Source organism: Eucyclogobius newberryi, unplaced genomic scaffold (genome assembly GCF_026437365.1).
Source record: "Eucyclogobius newberryi isolate DKJ021-1_F unplaced genomic scaffold, fEucNew1.0.hap1 SCAF_1, whole genome shotgun sequence".
Classification (NCBI taxonomy): Eukaryota; Metazoa; Chordata; class Actinopteri; order Gobiiformes; family Gobiidae; genus Eucyclogobius; species Eucyclogobius newberryi.
Genome location: NW_027315723.1, coordinates 45,401,147 through 45,422,722, shown reverse-complemented (window position 1 = coordinate 45,422,722; position 21,576 = coordinate 45,401,147). Strand labels below are relative to the sequence as shown.

General features: G+C 44.3%; 1 protein-coding gene across 20 annotated transcripts in view; it reads left to right on the top strand.

The window, feature by feature from the left end:
* Window positions 1-21,576, top strand: part of unc80 (unc-80 homolog (C. elegans)) — a 126,438-nt gene that overhangs the window by 37,699 nt on the left and 67,163 nt on the right. For 16 of the 20 annotated variants that reach the window (XM_072447057.1, XM_072447007.1, XM_072447080.1 and 13 more), the window contains exons 14-18: window positions 528-659; window positions 1,984-2,131; window positions 11,717-11,767; window positions 12,196-12,344; window positions 15,105-15,268. In XM_072447057.1, coding sequence (XP_072303158.1) covers window positions 528-659; window positions 1,984-2,131; window positions 11,717-11,767; window positions 12,196-12,344; window positions 15,105-15,268 — 644 coding nt within the window. The remainder of the gene's footprint in view (window positions 1-527; window positions 660-1,983; window positions 2,132-11,716; window positions 11,768-12,195; window positions 12,345-15,104; window positions 15,269-21,576) is intronic. The other 4 variants (XM_072447099.1, XM_072447046.1, XM_072447094.1 and 1 more) reach the window with 1 other exon arrangement.

Here is a 21,576-nt window from a genome sequence, read left to right as displayed (position 1 = left end):
CTTGATTTGATTGATTGATTGATTGATTGACTTGACTCCAAAACAAAATTTAAAGTTACCCCAATTATTTGTATAAGTCTTACAGTGTACATTCTTCAAAGCCGCACATTTTATAGAGAATTTCAAAAAAGACAATGGGAGTCATGTGTGATAGTTTGCTGATGCAGTTTTGATCAACGTCACGTTGCCATGGCGAGGAAGTGTGCCAGCACTTCCAATGTGTCATTGTTTTGTGACGAGAATCAAGTATATCCCAAAGTCACAAGATTATACAGACATAGGGCTTAATTCTTAAGGTGTGGAGTACGAATCATGGCGCTTGCTATTTTTTATTCCTAAATTGCCATGATTGCATTGGTGTAAATAGAACAAACTTTTTTTCTGATTGGCTATAATCCGCCTGTCAGTCACACCCATCTAAACTCCGGGAGAGAGCTCCCGCTCCAAGAGTCCATAATCTTGCAAAACCGTGTAGTCTTGACGGACCAGGCAAGGATTTGTTGAAAATAGTTTTATGTTGTGAACAGGACGAGACTGCTGGCCTGAGTACACACCGCCTGGCCCTCACCATGCTCATAAAGATTGTCAAGTCCCTGGGCTGTGCGTACGGCTGTGGGGAGGGCCACCGTGGGCTGTCGGGGGATCGCCTCCGGATGCAGGTACACACACCACAAAACTTAGAGGCAGGGTAAATAGGACTTCAAATTTCATAAACATGACCTATCTGTGTCTCCAGACACTTTTATTCATTTATTTAACTCATTTATTTATTTATTCATTTCATTGGAACTGTGCATGTTGACATGATACAACATGAATGTAAACACACCGGATTGTAGCTGAAGCCTTATTTCCGTCCATTGTCCCAAGAACTAGGGTCACATAAGGGCCAACAGTCCACTCACTCCACAGTCCTCACATTGCACAATCCACCTAATAGGGGCCTTTGAATTGTATAACTACATAAATAAATGATCCACCCGGTCTGTAAAAGCATGGGTAGCCACCTCAAAGTAATATAATCTCTAAAACAAAATCCATATTTGCACTATAATTCATTCTTTGTATTTAATATTTCATAGAAGCTAAATTAAACTTACAAAGCCCCTGGGATGAGTCTCTAGTCTCAGTAACACTGGGCAGCAATACATTACTTTTATGGCTAATCAATAATAATGCTATTTTTAACTGTAGACCCGATGACGCATTCTCACTCAAAATGCATCAATTCATTCTTCTTTGTCTATTTTCAGATATAATAACTTGTGTTACAAAATATTTCTTGTCAGTAAGTGCCCATAGTTCAGAGGACAAGTCAGAATTGTATGGTAGAATTTGTCTGTCAAAATGCAGATGTTTTATGCTGTCTTACTGTTAAAAATACATATTGGTATATGTAATAACAAGGCCTTTCAACATGAAACAATATCTGGCTAACAAGTTCAACGTCTTCTATATTAGCAAAAATCCAAGTAAATTTTTGTCACCACTGTATTCGCCTTATCCTGTATTTATTTTCCAAATGCGGCGCCGTTAACCGTGCCCCTCTTTCCACCGATCTCGACAGCAATAAGAAATGGTGCATTGTTGACTGGTTGGTGCGCATGAATACATACACACATCAACCTACTTTGGTGGCATGGTGGAAGAGTGGTTGGCACTCTTGCCTCACAGCATGAAGGCTGCAGATTTGATGCCCAGGCCATCCTATAAATTATCAGAATTTCCGCTCAACCAGAAATGCCAACACTGTAGTGCCAATCAGCAACAGTCAGAAGTAAAAGTCGTTGGATCAGAATAAGATAAATAAAAGAATTCAAAAGTTATGCCTTAATTGATTTTTTAATCTTCAATTACAATTGCACATTTGTTGGGTTCAAGGATATTTCCAAAGACAGTGAAACTCACATGAAGCTATGAAGGCCCTTGCCCTCCATCTGGAATTACTACCTAAAAGCAGACTTATTTTTCTCTTCCTTATAGGCGCAGAACTGCCTTACCAGCCTGTACAAACTGGACAAACTGCAGTTCCGTCAAACAATGAGAGAATATGTGAACAAGGATTCCCTCAACAACATTGTGGACTTCCTGCATGCTCTGTTGGGCTTCTGTATGGAGCCCATCACTGACAGTAAGTATGCAGTACTGCAAGGCAACGGTAATGGTAATCTTACATATTTCATATTGGTATTGATAAAGATCGACTTGAAATATTCACAGTTTAATAGGATTATTTTTTATTTGTTTTGGTTTATTTGGTTTGTTGCAGTGGTTCTCAAACTTAGTTTGAGTAACATCTTTGATATATTGTGAATGTGACGACGCCAAAAAAACCAGAACAAAACATGGGTATGCTGTTGTCCATGTTTTATAGAAAAAATCTTTGGACCCGAGTCTGCAATAGGTGTATAACAACAGTAGATATTTAGCACAGTGAAAGGAAAACAACCACAACATCAGATATCTATGGGGTGCCCCAAGGATCAATCATCAGACTCCTTCTGTTCAGTCTCTACATGTTGCCGTTAGGTCAATTAATACGCAATAATTATGCGTCTATGCAGATGACACTCAGTTCTATGTCTCAATAACTACGAGCCAGTAGCTTCGCTCTGTCTCTGCATCAGTGTGTCAGTGTGTGGATGCAAAACAACCTTCCCCAGCTAAACTCAGACAAGACTGGTCTTTGGCCCACAGAAACAAAGAGAAAGTGTCAGTAGTCATCTTCAGGCTCTCTTTCTTCAACCTACAAATCAGTTTGGAAATTTATGGGTAATAATGGACTTAGTCTTTGAATTCCGGATGAAATTAAATTTATTTTGTAAAATCACAACAGTTGCATCACAATGCTGAACAAAACAGATCAAGTCAATAATATCTGCAGCTTTTTACCTATATCAATGAAACTTTAAACTGAAATAGAGATATAGTGTCTAAACCGGACTTGGAGAGACTCCATCCATCTACTTATGCGGAGCCGTGTCCATCATCCAGACACTACACCGATCCGTCTGTCAATGCTCCATCTTCCCCTCAGTCCTGATCAAGACCCCGAGATATTGCACTTGGTGAAAGGAATCCCCACCCTCAGGAGAGGCTAAGATACCTTTTACACCTGGAGACAAGCCAGCTTTTTCATCTGGGAAAGACCACCTTTTCTGGTTGAATTTGGAGGTGCTAATTTTCATCTCAGCCGCTATGTACACTTAGCTGCACACTGTCCAAGTGCATGTTGCAGGTCCTGATTTGATTAAGCATCAAGAAAACATCATCTGCAAACAGCAGAGAATAGATCCTGTGATCCCCAATCTGGGGAGCCCTGAGAAAAAGCCCCCTCATACTCCTGGGGCACCCCCCACAAGACACCACAAGGGACATGGTTGAAAACCTTCTCCAAGTCCACAAAACACGTGTGGCCTGCTTAGGAAAACAAGTCTTATCCATATATTTTTCTCTAGTAGGTTAGACCAGTCATTCCCAACCTGGGGGTTGGCACTCAAATTGGGATCCCCAATATTCTCAAGCAGTCCCCACTCCCCAGAGCTTCTTAGAAAAGAGGGCCAACCTATTTTGTGTAAATTTGAATGTAGTGAAGTCATGTTATTTGCTTATTATTACAGTTCAATACACTTTTTAATATGAAAATAATATATATTTGTTTCTTATAAGAAGAAGAAAAATAGGGGTCACTGGGAGAAAGAGGTTGGTAACCACTGGGTTAGACTACTGCAACACCTCAGAATCCCCCGGAAGAGCTGGAGTAAGTGAAAAGTCGGGCCTTCTCTGCGGCCTCTGCGATCTGGCTCAAGATAAGCAGAAGAAAAAAGAGGAATGAATTGTGCAGTACAAATTAAAATATATTTATTTATTTGTTATGCATCATTGATCACTTTGTATGGAAATGCAGTGGTGATATGACGTATAGCTGCATCACATAAACTACACCACTACTTCTGCAGGTAAACAGGATTCGCAAAATCTGGTCCAAACCATGACAAGAGTGTAAAAGAATAAAACCAGGACTAAACCAGTGATAAACAGTTTTAAACCATGTCTTAACCAGTACTAAAATCATTGAACAGGGTCCAACCCAGGGCTAAACATGAACTAACCCTTTCTGAACAAGGATTAACTCAAATCCAAACATCTAAACCAGGACCCCCTCAGGTACCACCAGAGGTACGTGCACCTTTGTTTCAGAGGCACGTGCACCTTTGTTTGAGAACAACTCTGTCGTCCTGGAGATACACACTGTGAGCGTGTAACCAGCAGTTTTATTTACTTGTACCTTACCCGCACCCACATGTGAGTAGTACACATTACTATTATTTTTCCCAATATATGAGCAGCAATGCTAGTCCATGTGTGGTTGACAAAGCTGAATTGCAATACAGCTGTCTCACACCTTACACTTGGCATCCCAGCGCCTATCTATGTGTCTGTTATATATATATGTCCACTGTGTCTGTTATATATATATGTCCAATGTGTCCACTTGTTTGTCCACTTGTGTCCTCTGTCCCCCGCTCCTTGTCCTCCTGCTTCCATCCTTCCTTCTTTCTTTTCGTTCACCCAACCTCCAGCTGAACCCTGCCCTCCTGATTCGCTCATCCATTCTGTACTTGCCAATCTGGAGCTTTTGCCATTGCTCATTTGCCCTGCTGGCTTCTATTGCTGAGCAGTGAGACATATTGTACATGACAATTCAGTTTTGCCTCTCCAAAATATATATTATGTTAATCAATTGGCAAGCTACTGAAGTGATGAGTGTGTTTTTTATTTCAATTTCAGAAAGCGCACAGAGCACCTTGTCAAATTGATCTGTTTTTTAAATGTGTGTGTGGCTATATGGGATGAGAACAGAAAGAGTGTAAGTGACATTTTGGGTCAAATTTAATATTACAAAATATTACACGAATATTCACAAATATTTAAAAGTCCTATGTATTAGGATGTTCTTGATTTTCTTAGTCCTTGGAATTATTTATCTAAAAAAACAAAAAAATACTGGAATGACTATTGATTATTTTCAATATTTCTATCACTATGTGTACATTTGTAATAATGGCATATAGGTAAATGCCATGTAATTATATACATTAAGGACTCAATTGACTTTCTAAATTATTATTATATATGATATTAAAGGTGCTCTATGTAAATTTTCGAGTGGAGTGTCCACCACCTGCTTGTCTCCGTGGAGGTGGCTTTCTTGAGCGTGAGCGTGTTGCGTGAAATGGAAATGAGACAAGGGACTGACATGCAGCAAATTATCAAGAGCCGGACTTAAAGGTGCCATAACATGCTTTTTTCACGTTGTGTAGTCTATCCTAAGTGTATAATTGATAATAATAAGGGTTGTGCAACACCCTTAACATAATAGTTAAGAAATATCACCCAGACCTTGGACCCCCTCACCAACCCGGGTGATGACGCGTGCCTGTGGGTATGACACGGTCTTGTAGACACCCCCCGTCAGTTTGGAGATTCGAGGAAAGGAGATAGTCTGTAATATAGCTAAACACTGCGGGAATCAATCAAAAAAACACTCTGGATACATATATGAAGCACAAATAGCAATGTAAGAAGGTTAAAAGCTCTGAAAAGTCGATTTTGCATGTTATGGGACCTTTAAACTCACGGCGCTGCGGCCCGCTTCTCACGGGAGGTATATGTGCTATCCACCCAAGTGGCACGTTCTGTGCTGTTTTTAAGTCCGAAAGTCATCACCAGACTCATTCTGAGTGTCAACTGTTTGCTTACACTAGCATGTCGGGGAAAGCTAGGTTTGTTTATCTCCCCAATGTAAATATTTAGGTTACTTTCGTAACCCCGGTTCTCTGAGTAGCATGAGTGAGATGTCTCACTATGGGATACGCCCCCTCGCGCGTATTCACAGAAGCACAATACCAATACGCCAGCCCTGGGAGGCTGGCATTTGCAGCGTCATGACGTCAGCACTCCCTATAAATGCCACGTACATGACGCTGCCCGTCATTCAATAAGCAAACCTCTTATTCTTCTCGCTGGTAGAGTGGGCCTTAAGACCAGCCGGGACCTGAAGGCCTGCAGTGGAGTAAGCCAATGAGATGGCCTCCACAATCCAATGGGATAGCCTCTGTTAGAAACAGGTTTACCCTTGTGGGGTTTAGCCCATGACACAAACAGCTGATCCACCTGTCGAAATGATCTAGTCCTTTCAATATAGGTGCTCAGAGCCCGGACCGGACATAACTAATGCAATCGCTGCTGCTCAGCAGTAGTGTGGGTGGGGGCAGAAAAGCATCCACATACACCTGGGTACATGCACCAACCACCTTTTGGACAAAGGCTGGATTAGGCCGCCAGGTCACCCTGAGACTATCAGGACTGAACCGCATACAAGCGGGATGCACTGACACGTTTTGCCGTGGCCAAGGCCACGAGTAGAACGGTTTTGAGTGACAACAAGTTCAGGTCAATGTCCTCCAATGGTTCAAAAGGATGAGCAGCGAGAGCTTGCCGCACAACCGCCAGATCCCATGATGGTGACATGGGTTTGGACACAAACCCATCTCCTGGCAACAATCTCCTAGCATCCTTCATGAATCGACAAACCAGCGAATGCTTGCCCACAGTCTTTCCCTCAAAGCCAACATGGCATGCGGAAAGCGCAGCCAGATAAACCTTGATAGGGGAGAACGCCTTCTTTTTATCAATAAGGTCCTTCAAGAATGACAGGATGACATTCAGCGGACAATCAAAAGGGATCACTCCCGCCTTAAGGCACCATTCCTCAAAAACTCTCCACCGTAACACTGTGCAATTCATGTGCAATCACTGTCGTGACACATATTCATGTGCAATTACTGTCGCGATCACATGCAATGGTATTTATTTATTTCTTTCTTTCTTTCTTTTTATCTTTATTATTTTTTTTATTTTTCCCCTCCATCCCTTTTTGGGAAATGGGAGGTTTCGTCTATAGGAGTTTTTATTTATAAGAGATCTTCTACTGAGAGTGTTTTTCAAACTTCCTATAAGTTATCTGTTCTTTTCTTCTGTATCTACCTCTGTATCTACCGGCGTTGCATCAATGAAATTTCCCCATGTGGGACAATAAAGGAATATCTTATCTTATCTTACTTATGGTCATAGAGAGACCTCGTGGATGCAGCCCTGGCGCTCTGAATGGTATTAACCACATTCTTAGGCAAGCCAGCCGCTGTTAGATTTAACCACTCAGGGGCCAAGCCTTCAGCGCGAGCCGCTCGGGGTGAGTGCGTGAGAATTCATATCTCAGAAGATACAAGTTCAGAATGCTCTCAGATCCAGAATAGGGCGGAGCCCTCTCCCCCCCTTTTTTGGAACAAGAAAATACCTGGAATAGAAGCCGCTTCGCTTCTGATCCGATGGTACCATCTGTATCGCATTTTCGTCCAGCAGAGAGGAAATCTCTTCTGCTAGAATCACGGCAGAATTCCCTTGAGCTTGACAAGGAATCAGGCCATTGAACGTGGAAGGCGCAGTGGCGAACTGAAGCCTGTAGCCTTGGTCTAACGTTCTTAGAATCCACTTTGATTTTGTGCATTTTCTCCAGCTGCTCTGTCTCAGAGAGCACAGAATGCGTGGCTCCTGTTGTTGCCGTCATTCGTAATGCTCTGCCGCCCTCTAGTGGCGGAGGATTGCTGGCACGACCAGGAAGGACTGCATGCGCGACTTGATGGCGCGAATATTTTTTTCTTATTTAGGTTGGGGCACTCAGCCAATCAGAAGGCGAGCAGCTTCTGGGTGGGAGTTGACTTAAAATCTGGTCTCCTCCCAGGAGATCGCAGCGCCACAGAACCTGAACACGTGAATGAACTAAATAGAGAATGACAATGGACATGCAAGCCAGTGTTTGACCATAAAATAAATAACCCTAACCCCTAAACCTAACCTCTAACCCTAACCCACCTAACCCCTAAATCTAACCCCTAAACCTAACCCCTAACCCTAACCCCTAACCCTAAACCTAACCCCTAAACCTATCCCCTAACCCTAATTTTTTGTAGTAGTTAGGAGATGAAGGGGGGAAAAAATTTAACTAAATCAAACTATAAATTGCAGATGGGAGCGGGAGTCGAACTCAGGATCTCCAAGGTCCTAGACCACGTCTTTAACCACTGGGCCAACAAAGCTGAAATTTGACAACGCGAGACGATAAATTACCTCACATGTGATCTGGGCCGCCAATGGGAGTAGACCAGATTTTAGGTCAACGGCCACCTAGAAGCTGCTCGCCTTCTGATTGGCTGAGAAATCTGCCCTGTTCCCAACCTAAGTACGAAAAAAATATTCGCCGCCGGGACAGTGTGCCGGGGCCCCAGGGGAAAATGGCGGCTCCCCCTGCTGGCCAGGGATGGGACCGCCGTGTGCCTCGCAAAATGGGGGCCATTGATATATTTTTTCACTGAAATGTACTGCGCCCTCGGCCTTGTGCCTGGATGCGTCGGTGAACATTTTATTTTCATTTCCAGGCTGGGCCGAGGGGGACACAAAACAGGGGGAACCACCTGTGGCACACTGGTAACGACAGGGACAGGCGAACTCAGAACGGTGCCGTCCTTGTCCAAAAGCAGTAGAGTAGAGGGTTAGGTTAGAGGGTACGTCTGATCTCCTGGGGACCAGTCGGTGCTGTGGCAGGGGCCTGTGGCGCTGGCCGTTGTGGGATGCGGAAGGGAACATTAGAGTCAGGCCTGGGACTCGAACAAGGTGTATTAAACCTCAGGCCCGTCTGAGCAACGGCCGTCTTGCGCGGAAGACAGAGCTGGAGCGCTTCATCATCTCGCTTCTTGGCCTCGCACCTTAGCTGCATAGAAGCAAGTGCAGAGCCAAATATTCCCTCCGGAACCACCGGCATGTCCAAAATGTCCTCCTTTTCCTTGTCTGACAGATTGGTCAAGTTTAACCACCGCACCCTCTCCTGTATCACCAACATAGCCATATTTTTACCCAAAGCTTGCACAGCACAGCGCTGGACGCGCAGGCATATGTCTGTAACTGTGGTAACGTCCTCCCACAGGCGTGGGTCTGGGACGTGGGCCATGTCCGTGAAAAGCTCCGCTTGGTACACGGTCAACATAGAGGTGACATTAGGAGCCCTCACAGCCAAAGCGGCTGCTCTGTAGGCTCTTTCAGTCATGGCGGACTGAAAGCGGTCAGCCTTGGAGGGGTGGGCAGGTGGTCTGGTGGACGTGGCCGAGAGCTTCGGATGAAGATGGGCCGCCACCATGGGCTCGGTGCGTGGCATGCGCGCCATGCCGAGCTTATCCATATTAGCAAAATCCAGGGAAGAAGCCCCCAATATGGGGTTCTTGCTGGAGAAAGGTTGGTCCTTCCAGGAGACTGACACCTCCTCGAGGAGCTCCGGGAAGACCGGGAGAAGTTGCCGCTGCTCGCTTTGCTTGGGGTAATTTCTTCCCCTCGTAACGAGAGCGGGGCGCCTCCGCGGCGACAGGCGGCCAGGGGATTTCCAGTTTCTCCGCGGCGCGTTTACACACGTCGTGGAGGTCTGAACTTAGCGGCGGCAGTGCAGCCCCTCTATCCTCTCTGACCTGGGCTGTGAGCGGAGAGCCTTGGGCAGAGGGAACGAAGGAGGAAGAGTCCTCATCATCCTCTGAGACCAAACACCCGTCCCCAAAGGCAGTGTTGTCCCTGAATGTGTTCATTGAATGAAAGTTCATGAACACGTTCATAATTTTGGTGAACGTGAACTGAACGAACAGTATTACTGCTGAAGAACGAAACTGTTGAACGCGTTCTTTCTGGTGTCTGTGAACGGAGTGTTCGTTCTTTTTATTTTCGTTCAATAAGATGTCAGATTTCGAGAGACTTCCAGGCAAAAAACACACCGTTAAGTTGCCCAAAAAGAGCGTCTGTCTGGCAAGTGTGAGAGCTCCGAAGTTGTAGAGGCGATAGATCGCGGAGACAGAGATTTCGCGTGTCGCACCGCACTGCGCATGCGCATCAAAACAAAAAGCAGCATGGACGCGACAGCGACAGAGCAGCAGGAGTCGCCCTGCTACAACCAGTTATGTGAGTTTTATGATAAGGTCGGTGAGGATGGGAACAATCTAACATTTCTGTGCAAACTTTGCCCAGCAAGTTTTCCCTCATGTTTTTGAGAATATACTGTGGGGCTGAAAGCTGCAACTGCTGCTAGTGTGGACTGAATGGACAGTCTGTCCCTTCAATGTGAATGTAAATCCTTGGTAAGGATTCAAAATTGGATATGAAGATGAAATCTGACACATATTTTCAGCATTAAACTAATACAATAATTGCTGCCTGTGGTTGCATATGGGCTGTGGAATAATTTAGAACAATTATTGCATAATATTGAAAAAAATAACTGAACTAGTTCATTTTTGGAGCTGTGAACTTAGTTCAAAATTTTTAAGTATGAACTATGAACTGAACTAGTTCATTTTAAAATGTATGAACTATGAACTGAACTAGTTCATGTAGAAAGTGAACTTTCCCAACACTGCCCAAAGGAGCCGTCATCCTCCTCGTAGTGGAGGAGAAGTGGCTCATCTTCGAGCGGGGTATAAAGTTCCAACGCAGAGCCCCAGCTCCGGCTCCGGTCCAGCGGTGCCAAATCAGACTGAACCGCGGCTCCGAGCTGGTGTGCTGCGGTAGCGGGTTCAGTCATGACCGGGTCCTTCTCCGACAGGCTAGCTTGGCGTGCTAGTCTGCGGCGGAGACTTTTCACCGTGTACCGGGAGCAGTGAGGGCACGAGCCGGGATTGTCAAGTGCAACGCGGGCATGTTCCAGCCCAAGGCACGTCGAGCAGACCTGGTGTGTGTCTTTGCTCGAGATTTTATTCCCGCAGGTGCAGAGCCTTGCGCCGTCTGGGTCCATCTCCGTGGTGGGAGAGACCGTTAGCTTTGCAGCTGTCATGGTTGTTACCTGGAGTGGTAAGAACAGGAATCACTGAATAGTCAGTGCAAAATGTCCGTCCTGTGTGGAGACAGGAGGTCGTGTCAAAACCCCTAACGCTCGGCAGCAGAGGTGTTAGCTCTTACCTGTGAGCAGTTCAGCTAGCGGGTCTAAGACACGATGTGCGGTAACTTGGCCAGTGAAGCGAGAAGAGGTTTTTGAATGACGGCATCATGTACGTGGCATTTATAGGGAGTGCTGACGTCATGACGCTGCAAATGCCAGCCTCTCAGGGCTGGCGTATTGGTATTGTGCTTCTGTGAATATGCGCGAGGGGGCGTATCCCATAGTGAGACATCGAACGAATGCTATGAAAGAGAACCTTCTGCAGTCAGTAGATGGAGGTTTAATTCCATGCCTGCAGTGAGAAATGCCTGACTGATATGAAGTCATGAATGCTTTGGAGAAGATTTTTTTAAAGCTCTAAATGAAACGCCAACAGAGCATGTTTAAAGGACAATACAAATAATGGAGAATATGTGTCCAACTGATAAACTAATAAAAAGACCAATTAGGTACAATAATTGTCTGTGACCTTTTAGAAGAAATAGAAATAATGATAAAAAAAAAAAACTGAAGTACCCCTTACGCCCTTTTACTCCTCATCCCGCGCAATCTTTGTTCTTTCTTCTTCTAAAATTCACCTCCTGGTTGAGGTGGGGTGCCACGCCCTTTCCGACACGCCACGTACATGTCTGTGCTTGGCCTGCCTGACTGTCAATCAACTTGTGCCCCGCCTCTTTTCTCTTGCAGACTACGGCAGTGCAGGTGAGAGGTCCCGGAGGGCGAAAAAAAGAAACATCGGTAGATACACTTGAATAACCCTCAATGTCTACCAGCTGTAGCAAGTTAAACGAATATACGCTTACCTTACAGCTTATCCGACCCTTTCCTAGGCACTGCTTTCATTTCTGCAGCCCCTCACTTTGCCCGAAACATGACCAAAATAGCCTGCAAATTTAGCCACAATTGGTGCATAAATAATTACTACAAAATACGACAAATGTGTTGAAGCAGGCCTGAGCCACTTGCATGTATATTTATTTCCTGACAAAAATCCCTTTCAGTTCGCTCTACCCCATTTGCTTTTTGAATCCTATTCCTGTTTCCCCCGCCTATTCCCTTACCCTGTTATATGTTTAATTTGACTATTTTCAAGCTGGTCTGTCATTGTCGACCGTGAGATATTCTCTTCCCTGATTGGCGCTCCTCCTTCCCTGTCCCTCACCCAGACAAGGCGGGCTTCGGGAATAACTTCGCCACGGGGGACAACAAATCGGTGGCCCAGAACATGGAGGCAGTGGTGGTGGGCTGCATGTTCAAGTCGCTGATCACTCGCTGCGCCTCCACCACGCACGAGCTGCACAGTCCGGAGAACCTGGTGAGCAAAGAGGGGGCGGTGCAGAGGTTATGCAGAGGAGATCACATTACATTCGGAATATTAGCATTGAGGGGCAAAATGTCAATGAGGATTTTCTCCTGTAAGAGCTCGGTGATGTAGCTGCTACAGTCTAATAACAAAAGTCTACAAATATTTAGATTGTACATAAAAAGAGAAAAAAGAAATAGTAGAAAACCAGATACAGAACAGAAACACTGAAGGCTACACGCACACTTATTGCTGATATAGATACAGTTGGAAACGACAAACAATAGGTTGCATTCACGTGACATTCCAACATTCCATCAGCCCATATTTTAATGCGGAGAACCCGGAGAGAACCCATGGTAACGTGGGGGGACATGCAGACTCCACCCAGAGAGATCATGTGATGTTGGTCTGGTCTTGGAAGCGAACCCATGATCTCCTTCTTGAGAGGCAAGAGCGCTAACCGCCTTTGCCACCGTGCACCCATTATGGTTAATATATCTGTAATTACTGGGCCTATCCACATGAAACATAAGATGCCACTTCTCAGCCAGCATAAATTAACCAAAGTTTTAATTATTTAAAGTTTAAATATTTATTTTTTTTTCAGAATAGTTGAAGTAAATTGTGCCATTATTCAACCCCAAAACCTTAACCTTTGTGTTTTCCTTAAAGGCGCAATGGACGATTTTTCGGCGATTTGAGAACGCAGGCGGAAGTGCGCATGTGCACTCCCCCGTGTGGACTGATACAACACACACGTGCGTTTGTTTATTAGCGCAACGGAGCGCATCGCATCTCTCGTCTCCCGTAGATTTCTGTCCACTTCTGAGTCAGCTCGAACTGTCTTTCTCCGTCTTCATTTTGCCCCGTACACTGAGGGAACTATATTATGATAGATCCATGCGCTTAGGCACACGGAAACGTGGGGACGAGCCTGACGCGGCTGCAGGTGAGAGATAGGTGCGTTTTATGATCGATACGTGGCAGGACAAATTATTTATCCACGCCACGAGGAAATATGATAAAAAAAATTGCTGAAAAAAATCGTCCATTCCACCTTTAAATTAATGTAACACTGATTGAATACAGCATCTCATGTAAAAAAAGTTTTCATTTTTAAACCAAATATATTTTAACCAATAGGGTATTTTTTTGGGGTAGTAAAAAATAGATTACGGACCTCAAAATATCCTGTAAATATTTCCATCATCAACTGGTCGGATGATTTTTCTCACCATTTCATGATGAAATTAAAAAGCAGAAAGAGACTTATGTCATGAGATTAATACGACAAGTTTGTGGAACCAATCCCAAACAAATAATGAGAAGTTTCAATGTTTATGGAGATTTCTTTCAAAAACGGCGAATCTCCCATAGAGTGTTTGGCCCTCAGTTTATCATCAAATTGTAGAATGTGAACACAACCTATTAAGTTGATTACATGTTTGCATTTTTCAAAAAGCCTCTTAACCTCCCTCTGTTTTCATTGTAGGTAATGCATTTGCTTTGCTTAACAGATGGAAATGTTGGCCTCTGTGTCACATTAAATCTCTCTAGGTCTTTGTTTCTCTACATACATAAGCAATTACATATTATTATTATTATTATTATTATCATTATTATTATTACTTTACATTTTCGGGCCGCCCAGGGAATAGGTGCATTGTTGATTTGTTGGTGCATATGAACATCGGACAGTTTACACAAATCAGTCTACTTTATAGCATATTTAGCTACGAGACTTTTCCATTTAAACCAATGGCGTTTTCGTTGGACCAGAAGTGAGGTTACGATGGCAGTGCTGATCACGTAGGAAAAGAGGGAAAAGTGGGTGGGGTGGAATAAGGTCAATACAATAGCCAAGTCTCTGTGGCCCATTTATGGACGCTCACCCTGAGAACCACTGATTTAAACAAACTTTAACACACACTATAGCAGAGTACAGCTTCAAATAGGTCTAGAATTTGAGGTTTATGGCTTCTGCATTCACATCGCACTCAGCCTCATTCATAAAGTTCCACCAGCGTTGCATTGTTCTACTCACACGGTCAAAGCTTTGTCCGGTTACAATTACAAAGGGACAGGGGCACTCTCGCTCAAATTCATCCCGATCCCGGAGTATTTGACCTGTGGGAAATCCCGGCAACCACATATCTCTAGTCAAGGTTGAGATGGTCGAGGCAGATGGCGCCTTGCAACGCCTTCCTTGTAGCGAAACAGCAGCTCGGCCCACACTGGCCCACTTACCCATCGGCCCGCCAGGGAATTCCCCTGTAGCCCCATATGCCAGTCCACCCTTGGTAAACCCTTTCTACATAAGAGAAATGCCAATAGGAAACAGACATTTTCCTCCTCAGTTACACAAATTCATCTGCTAAAGTCTTGGCATCTTGGATCTTTGTTGCAAATTTTTCACAAATTATTATTCAGAGTTTTTTTTTTCCTTTTGAAGTTTTGATCTAAGAAAAAAACATATTGAAAATGTGTATTGTGAATTCACCTGCATTTGAAATTCAAAATCTGATGAAACACATTATCTTCCATATCGAAACCTGGTTATGAAATACAGTGGACACCCTGAGGGGTTTATAAACAAAACACTGGCCAAAGATGAGACACAGCCGAGGACTGGCTTAAGTTTGGCACCAAATCCGAGGCCACCCACACACAAGCTGGAGCAGGGGATTACTCACGCTCTTCTCTTCCCTTCCTTTTCTCTTCTCTTCTCTGCATCCCATTCGCTCTCTCTCCATCCTCGTCCCTTTCCAGGGCCTGTACTGTGACATTCGTCAGCTAGTGCAGTTCATAAAGGAGGCTCATGGGAACGTGTTTCGCAGAGTGGCTCTCAGCGCGCTTCTGGACAGCGCAGAGAAGGTCACCACCACCAAGAAGTCGGACGAGAAAGACGACAACAAGTGCTCAGGCCCCAAGAGGTACTGCTCTGCTACAATGTCACAACATTCTAGAATCCCTGGAGTTTAGGACAGGTCTGAATTATGCGATAAAATCTGCTGTTTAACTGTCAGATTGCAGTGGTTCTTACCTGGGTTTAACCACAAGAAACAAACTCTGGCAACAATTTCAACATCTTTGCTGACAGCATGATTAAACAAAAGTTATTATTCAACTCAAAAGACATGATTGCTGTCAGTTGAAAGGACTTGAGATTAATATGACATGCATGTGGAGACAATCCCAAACAAATGGGGATAAGGTGCATTTGTGGATCATGAGCATGGACTCTTCTTAGATCGTATGAAGAGTTAAACTCCTGCCCGCCATTTGAAAGAATTATCATCAAATTCAGCAGCAGATTTTCATTTACATGTGTAGCGTAACATACTAGTACAAGTACTGTAAGGTTATGAATGTCCACCTACTTGTGATGGGGGGGGGGGGCATTCAAGGTTGATATTAATTAAAGAATTGTTCAAGAATTCAAACATGACACACTGCCTAAGTGTGGGTAAGTTTGAATCATATTTTAAGAGAAGAATGGGGCACCAGCCGGGTAGTCGGCAATTTTAACAACTCTATAATCAGATATCTAAATTAATTCATTAATTAGAAATTAATGTGCTCGTTGATCTAAAGGTTTGAGAACGTAACCGTGACATTGACCCCTTTTCTGGAAATGAAGGAACAATTAACCAAATGTGGGTTATGAAGATTTAATCACCAAAGAATTAAACAGATAAATATGAATTAGGAATATGCAAATGAGTCGATAACAGATGGAATACACTAGACATGATGGTTCTATCTAGGTGTGTGTTAGAGTTAATTCTAAGATGAAATTCAGCCAGCCTGTGAAGTGCATTCATACGAACGGAACCAGAAGCTGTGATCCTGAGGAGACGGGCCTGCGTGGGGTTCGTGTCTCCTCCAGGCTTCACTCAGGGGTCACGCTGCAGCTCAGTCCACACGCTGGCAGGGCTGCTCTGGAGCTCGGCTCTGACGTTGTCTGGCCAAAGAAAGACTGGGTCAGGTTCTGCGATCTGCGTTCTCCTTGGCTCTGAGGCGTTCTCCTTGGCTCTGAGGCATTCTCCTTGGCTCTGAGGCGTTCTCCTTGGCTCTGAGGCATTCTCCTTGGCTCTGAGGCGTTCCCGAATGAAAAGGTCGTGCTGCTCCACCGATGTGGCTGGTCTAAAAGGCTGTGGACTTGAAAAAGTTGCAAAAGGTCCTTGCTTGATTTTGCGTGATGCAGCATCAATCACGTTTTTAAAACGGGCACAGGTTTCTTAGTTCCAGGAGGGAACATTAGCTTCTCTTGGAAAAGTCTTTGTCCCTTAGCGTAGCATCGCTCACGCTATCTAGGCCCGAGGCCTGCTCCCAAGGCCTCATGGACCTTGCTGGTGGGACCCTGGAGGGTCGAGCTTCGAAGGAAACTCGGATGGAACTCTCTCTGGAGCTCAGATGGAACTGGGTCTGTAACTCCCTGCTCTTTCCTTTTGTCTTTCCCCACGGGGGGTTTTGGCGCCGTGGCTTCAGCCAATCAGCATGCACGCTGGGGTCAGAGCTGATAAGGAGATGAGATCTGGCTTTAGGCCACAAGAGTTACACAAAAAGGTAAAATTGTCCACAAAACAAGTTATGAAACAGTTAAAATGACATGTTAAACACGATATCACAATATGTACATGTAAAGTCATCTGGTGGACAAATTTTTGCAATTTGATGATTGTCAATTAAAACCACTAAAACCGCATAGTCTTTCAGCGTTTTAGCGTTTGTCTTGGAGAGATCGTTACTCTCTGTAATCCAAAAGAAGTCATTTGATGAAAAGTTATTTTCAAAGTTCAGAGCGTCTCTGTTGTCGCTATCACGTCCTCTTTCTTCTGAGGGCCGTAAAACTCCACACGGACAGCTGATAACAACTTTACCGCATTCCTGTCACCATGGCAACAGGGGGAGGACATCTGCATATCCTACACCTGTTTATTTTTGAAATGTTGCTATGTGCCATTTTAGAACAACCTATCACTTGCAGTCCTAATTTTTCAATTAATCACAAGTTGATGGAGATTTGTGGGGATAAGGGGTAGGTGAAAACAGGGCTGTACTGTGCACTCGAGCCTCAGTTGCAGGACAATCCAAGATTACATAAATATGCAGGATCACAATTCAACTATGAGTAAACTATGAGGAGGAAAAAAAATTCAGAATATGTCTCCTTTGTATATGATATTTTTTATTATTATCACAGTATATTTTTAAAACGCTTTTCCACTTTCAAGGCACTCAAAGCACTCTATTTGGCAATGTGGCTGGAGTTGCTTGCCTAATGACACAATATGTGTGACATATGTGTGTAATGACTGTGGCTCAGTGGTTAGTGTTTGCCCATTCACTAAAGGTCAGAAGTTTGACCTTGTTGCCCGTTGTAATAAAGTTAAAATGTCATCAGTTGAAGTTGATTTTGCATAAAAATGTAATTATTGGTAATGTCTACAGTGCTAGTGTTATGTTTTCAAAGTTCTGCTCTGCTGTTACTCACGTGTGGCAGAGTGGTTGTCAGTCGTTTAATCAGCCCTTGTTTGTAAAAGTATGTGATGTTTGAACTCTCCCATTGAAAAGTAAGTAAGTAAGTAAATTTTATTTATATAGCACCTTTCACAGACAGAGGTCACAAAGTGCTTCACAAAACACAGAATAAAACAATAAAAACACAAAAAACTTACAGTGAACAATACATATACAACAATATACAGTAAAATCAGTCCGTAAAACAAGTGCATTTAAAAGGCTTGACTAAATAAAAAGGTTTTAAGCTGACCCTTTAAAGCAGTAACTGAGTCCAGTGACCGTAAGGAGAACGGAAGATCGTTCCAGAGTTTGGGGGCAACAGCCTGGAAGGATCTGTCTCCTCTGGTCCGAAAACGGGTGCGAGGAACCAACAACAGTTTCTGGTCCAAGGACCTTAGTGAGCGCCTCCGCGCTTGTGTCATATCAACACAAATGTTGATCTGAACGTAAAAGAGCCGCATGCGCGGGTTGGCCAGGCCTGCTTTAGACACTTTGTTGATCTGAAGTTCTTTTGCCTGAAGAGTGGGTCCTGCTCGACTCCGACGGTCCCTCATCTGCCTGAAGAGTGGGTCCAGTTCGCCTCAGTCGGTCCCTCTTCTGCCTGAAGAGTGGGTCCAGTTCGCCTCAGTCGGTCCCTCTTCTGCCTGAAGAGTGGGTCCAGCTCCAGTCTCCTCGTGTCCGTCTGTCCGTCTGTGAGAGTCGGATCTCTCCTTCACTGGAACTCCTCCAGGTTTCTACGCTTTTTTCCCAAAGAGTTTTTTTTTGTAGTTTTTCCTGGCCGAGAAGGAGAGTCTAAGGACAGAGGACCCTGGGACATCGTCCCTCGCCACCACAGACATTGTCTGACTCCATCGCCACCACAGACATTGTTGATTCATTTCTCCCTGTGGCCCTCAGAGGCAACTGTTGTTGTGATTTTGGGCCTTACAAAAAATAAAAATTGAGTGTACAGTTTAATCAGATCGCTGATGCGCAGAGGGACCTGACCATTTAAAGCTCTAAAAGTTAAAACAAGAATTTTAAACTGTATCCGGTAGGAGACCGGCAGCCAGTGAAGGGCTTTGAGAATGGGTGAAATGTGGGCCCTTCTATTTGTGCGGGTTAAGATACTCGCTGCAGAGTTCTGGACCAGCTGCAGACGAGAGAGTTCCTTCTTGTTAAGACAGGAAAACAAACTGTTACAATAGTCCAAACGTGAAGACACAAATGCATGAATTATAACTTCCAGGTCAGTTTGAGACACCATTTTCCTGAGCTTAGAGATTTTCCTCAACTGAAAGAAACAGTTTCTCATCAACAGCTTGGAGTGGTGCTCTAAAGACATGTCTTTGTCAGAGACAACACCCAAGTTTCTAAGACTTGGTTTAGCAGTCTGGCCTAAAACACCCAAGTACTGGTTTATCCCTGGAATGGCATCATCAGGGGCAATAATCAGACTTTCTGTTTTGTCAGCATTTATCTGCAAGGAGTTTTGACTCAGCCATTGTTTTATTTGCACTAAACAACTGACCAAGGAGTTCAGCTTCTGGATCTCAGAAGGTTTAAAAGAGCAATATAGCTGAATATCGTCAGCGAACAGGTGATAGGACACATCACTAAACTCTTTAATGATCATTCCCAGGGGGATTATATAAAGCAGAAATAGGACGGGACCCAAGATGGAGCCCTGTGGAACTCCACACAACAGATCAGCTGAATCAGACATTATTTGGTTTGCAGCAACACTAAAGCTCCGACCGGATAAATATGAGGAAAACCAATGAAGAACTGACCCCGATAGTCCAATCAGGTCCCTCAGTCTGTTCAACAGGATATGATGGTCGACAGTGTCAAAGGCAGCAGACAGATCCAACAGAACTAGAACCGTGCATTTCCCAGAATCAGCAGACATCATAATGTCACTGGACACTTTCAACAATGCGGTTTCCGTAGAATGATGTTTGCGGAAACCAGATTGAAAAGAGTCGTGAATGTTTGACTGATCAAGGAAATCTGACAATTGTTCAGAGACCACCTTCTCAAGGATCTTGGACATGAACGGGAGCTTTGAAATAGGTCTGAAACTTTTTGGGTCTGTCGGGTCCAAGTTTGTTTTTTTCAGTAAAGGCTCAACCATGGCATGTTTAAATGGACCAGGAAACACACCGGTAGAAAGAGAGAGATTTACCATTTTGGTAACCCAGGGGCCAATAACATCAAACACTTTGAGGAAGAGCCTGCAGGGAAGGGCATCTGATGTACAAGAGGAGGGTTTCATCTTGGTCACCAGAGCTGAGATGTCTTCTAGAGTGACAGGCTTAAAAGAAGACCAGATTTGGGAAACAGGCTCCACAGAAACAGGTTTATCAGACAATGGGAGTGGGATTTGGTCTTTGATCAACTTGATCTTATCGATAAAGAACCTGAGGAATTCATTGCTGTCGGCTTTGCAGGTAACAGGAGTCACTGCAGCTGAAGGACAAACAATATAATTTATAGTGTCAAACAACACTTTGGGTTTTTTCTTGTTGGATGTTATTAGCTGGCGGAAGTAATCAGATCTGGAACTTTCCATCATTTCATTGTAAGATGACACAAGATCTCTGAGGTGTGACCTATGGACCTGAAGACTAGAGGTTTTCCACAGACGCTCAGTTTTCCGACATAGTCTCTTTAGGTTTAGGATATCTTCATTTATCCAAGGACAAGCTTTTTTCTGTGATGACACAGTGGATTTTACAGGTGCCACCTGATCTAAAATGGATAAACATTGGCTGTTAAAGGAATAAACTAAGCTGTCCACATCAAGACAATTCATAAACAAATGAGGATCAAATACAGCAGAAAATTGGACGGCTGTATTTGCAGTGATAATGCGCCTCTGAGACCTGATGTTTGAGGGCACAGGCTCAGGAGAAAAGTTCAATTCAAATAAAACACAGCTATGATCGCTCATATGGACATCCTCCACACAGAGGTTAGCAACACTCAGGCCAAGTGAAAACACCAGGTCTAAAGTTTGTCCCTTTTGGTGAATGGGACCTGAGACATGCTGCTCAAAGTTAAATGTTTCCGTCAAGGTTAAAAGATAGCAGGGCATGTTGAGCCATCGACCCAAATGTTAAAATCCCCAAGAATTAAAACATTTTCCAGCTTTATAATAGAAGATAAATAGTCACTAAAGTCCTTTAAAAAGACAGCAGCAGTACCAGGGGGCCGGTAGACTAAAACACAGTAAAAAGGACTTGAAGAACCAACCTTAATCATCTGTGATTCAAAGAAAGTGAAAGTGTGTGAGTCGATGACTTTACACATGTGACGGTCCTGGGACACAACTGCCAGACCTCCTCCACGTCGACCAGGGCGAGGCATCGCAGAAACGGAGCAGCCAGGTGGGCAGAGTTCATCTAGATGAATAAACTCACCCTCTCTCTGCCATGTCTCCGTAAGACACATGAAATCAAGGTTTTGTCTTGTAAAAAGTTCATTCAAGGAAAACGCTTTGTTGGCAATTGAACGGGCATTCAACAAGCCAGGACCAGGACCGGTGCGGCCCCGATGGCCCGTGCAGGCAGCGGGAAAGCAGCCGCGATGACACGGGCAGGCTCCGGGAAAACAGCCGCGATGACCCGTGCAGGCAGCGGGAAAGCAGCCGCGATGACACGGGCAGGCAGCGGGAAAGCAGCCACGATGACACGGGCAGGCGGCGAAGACGGCGACGGCAAACAGTCGCAAA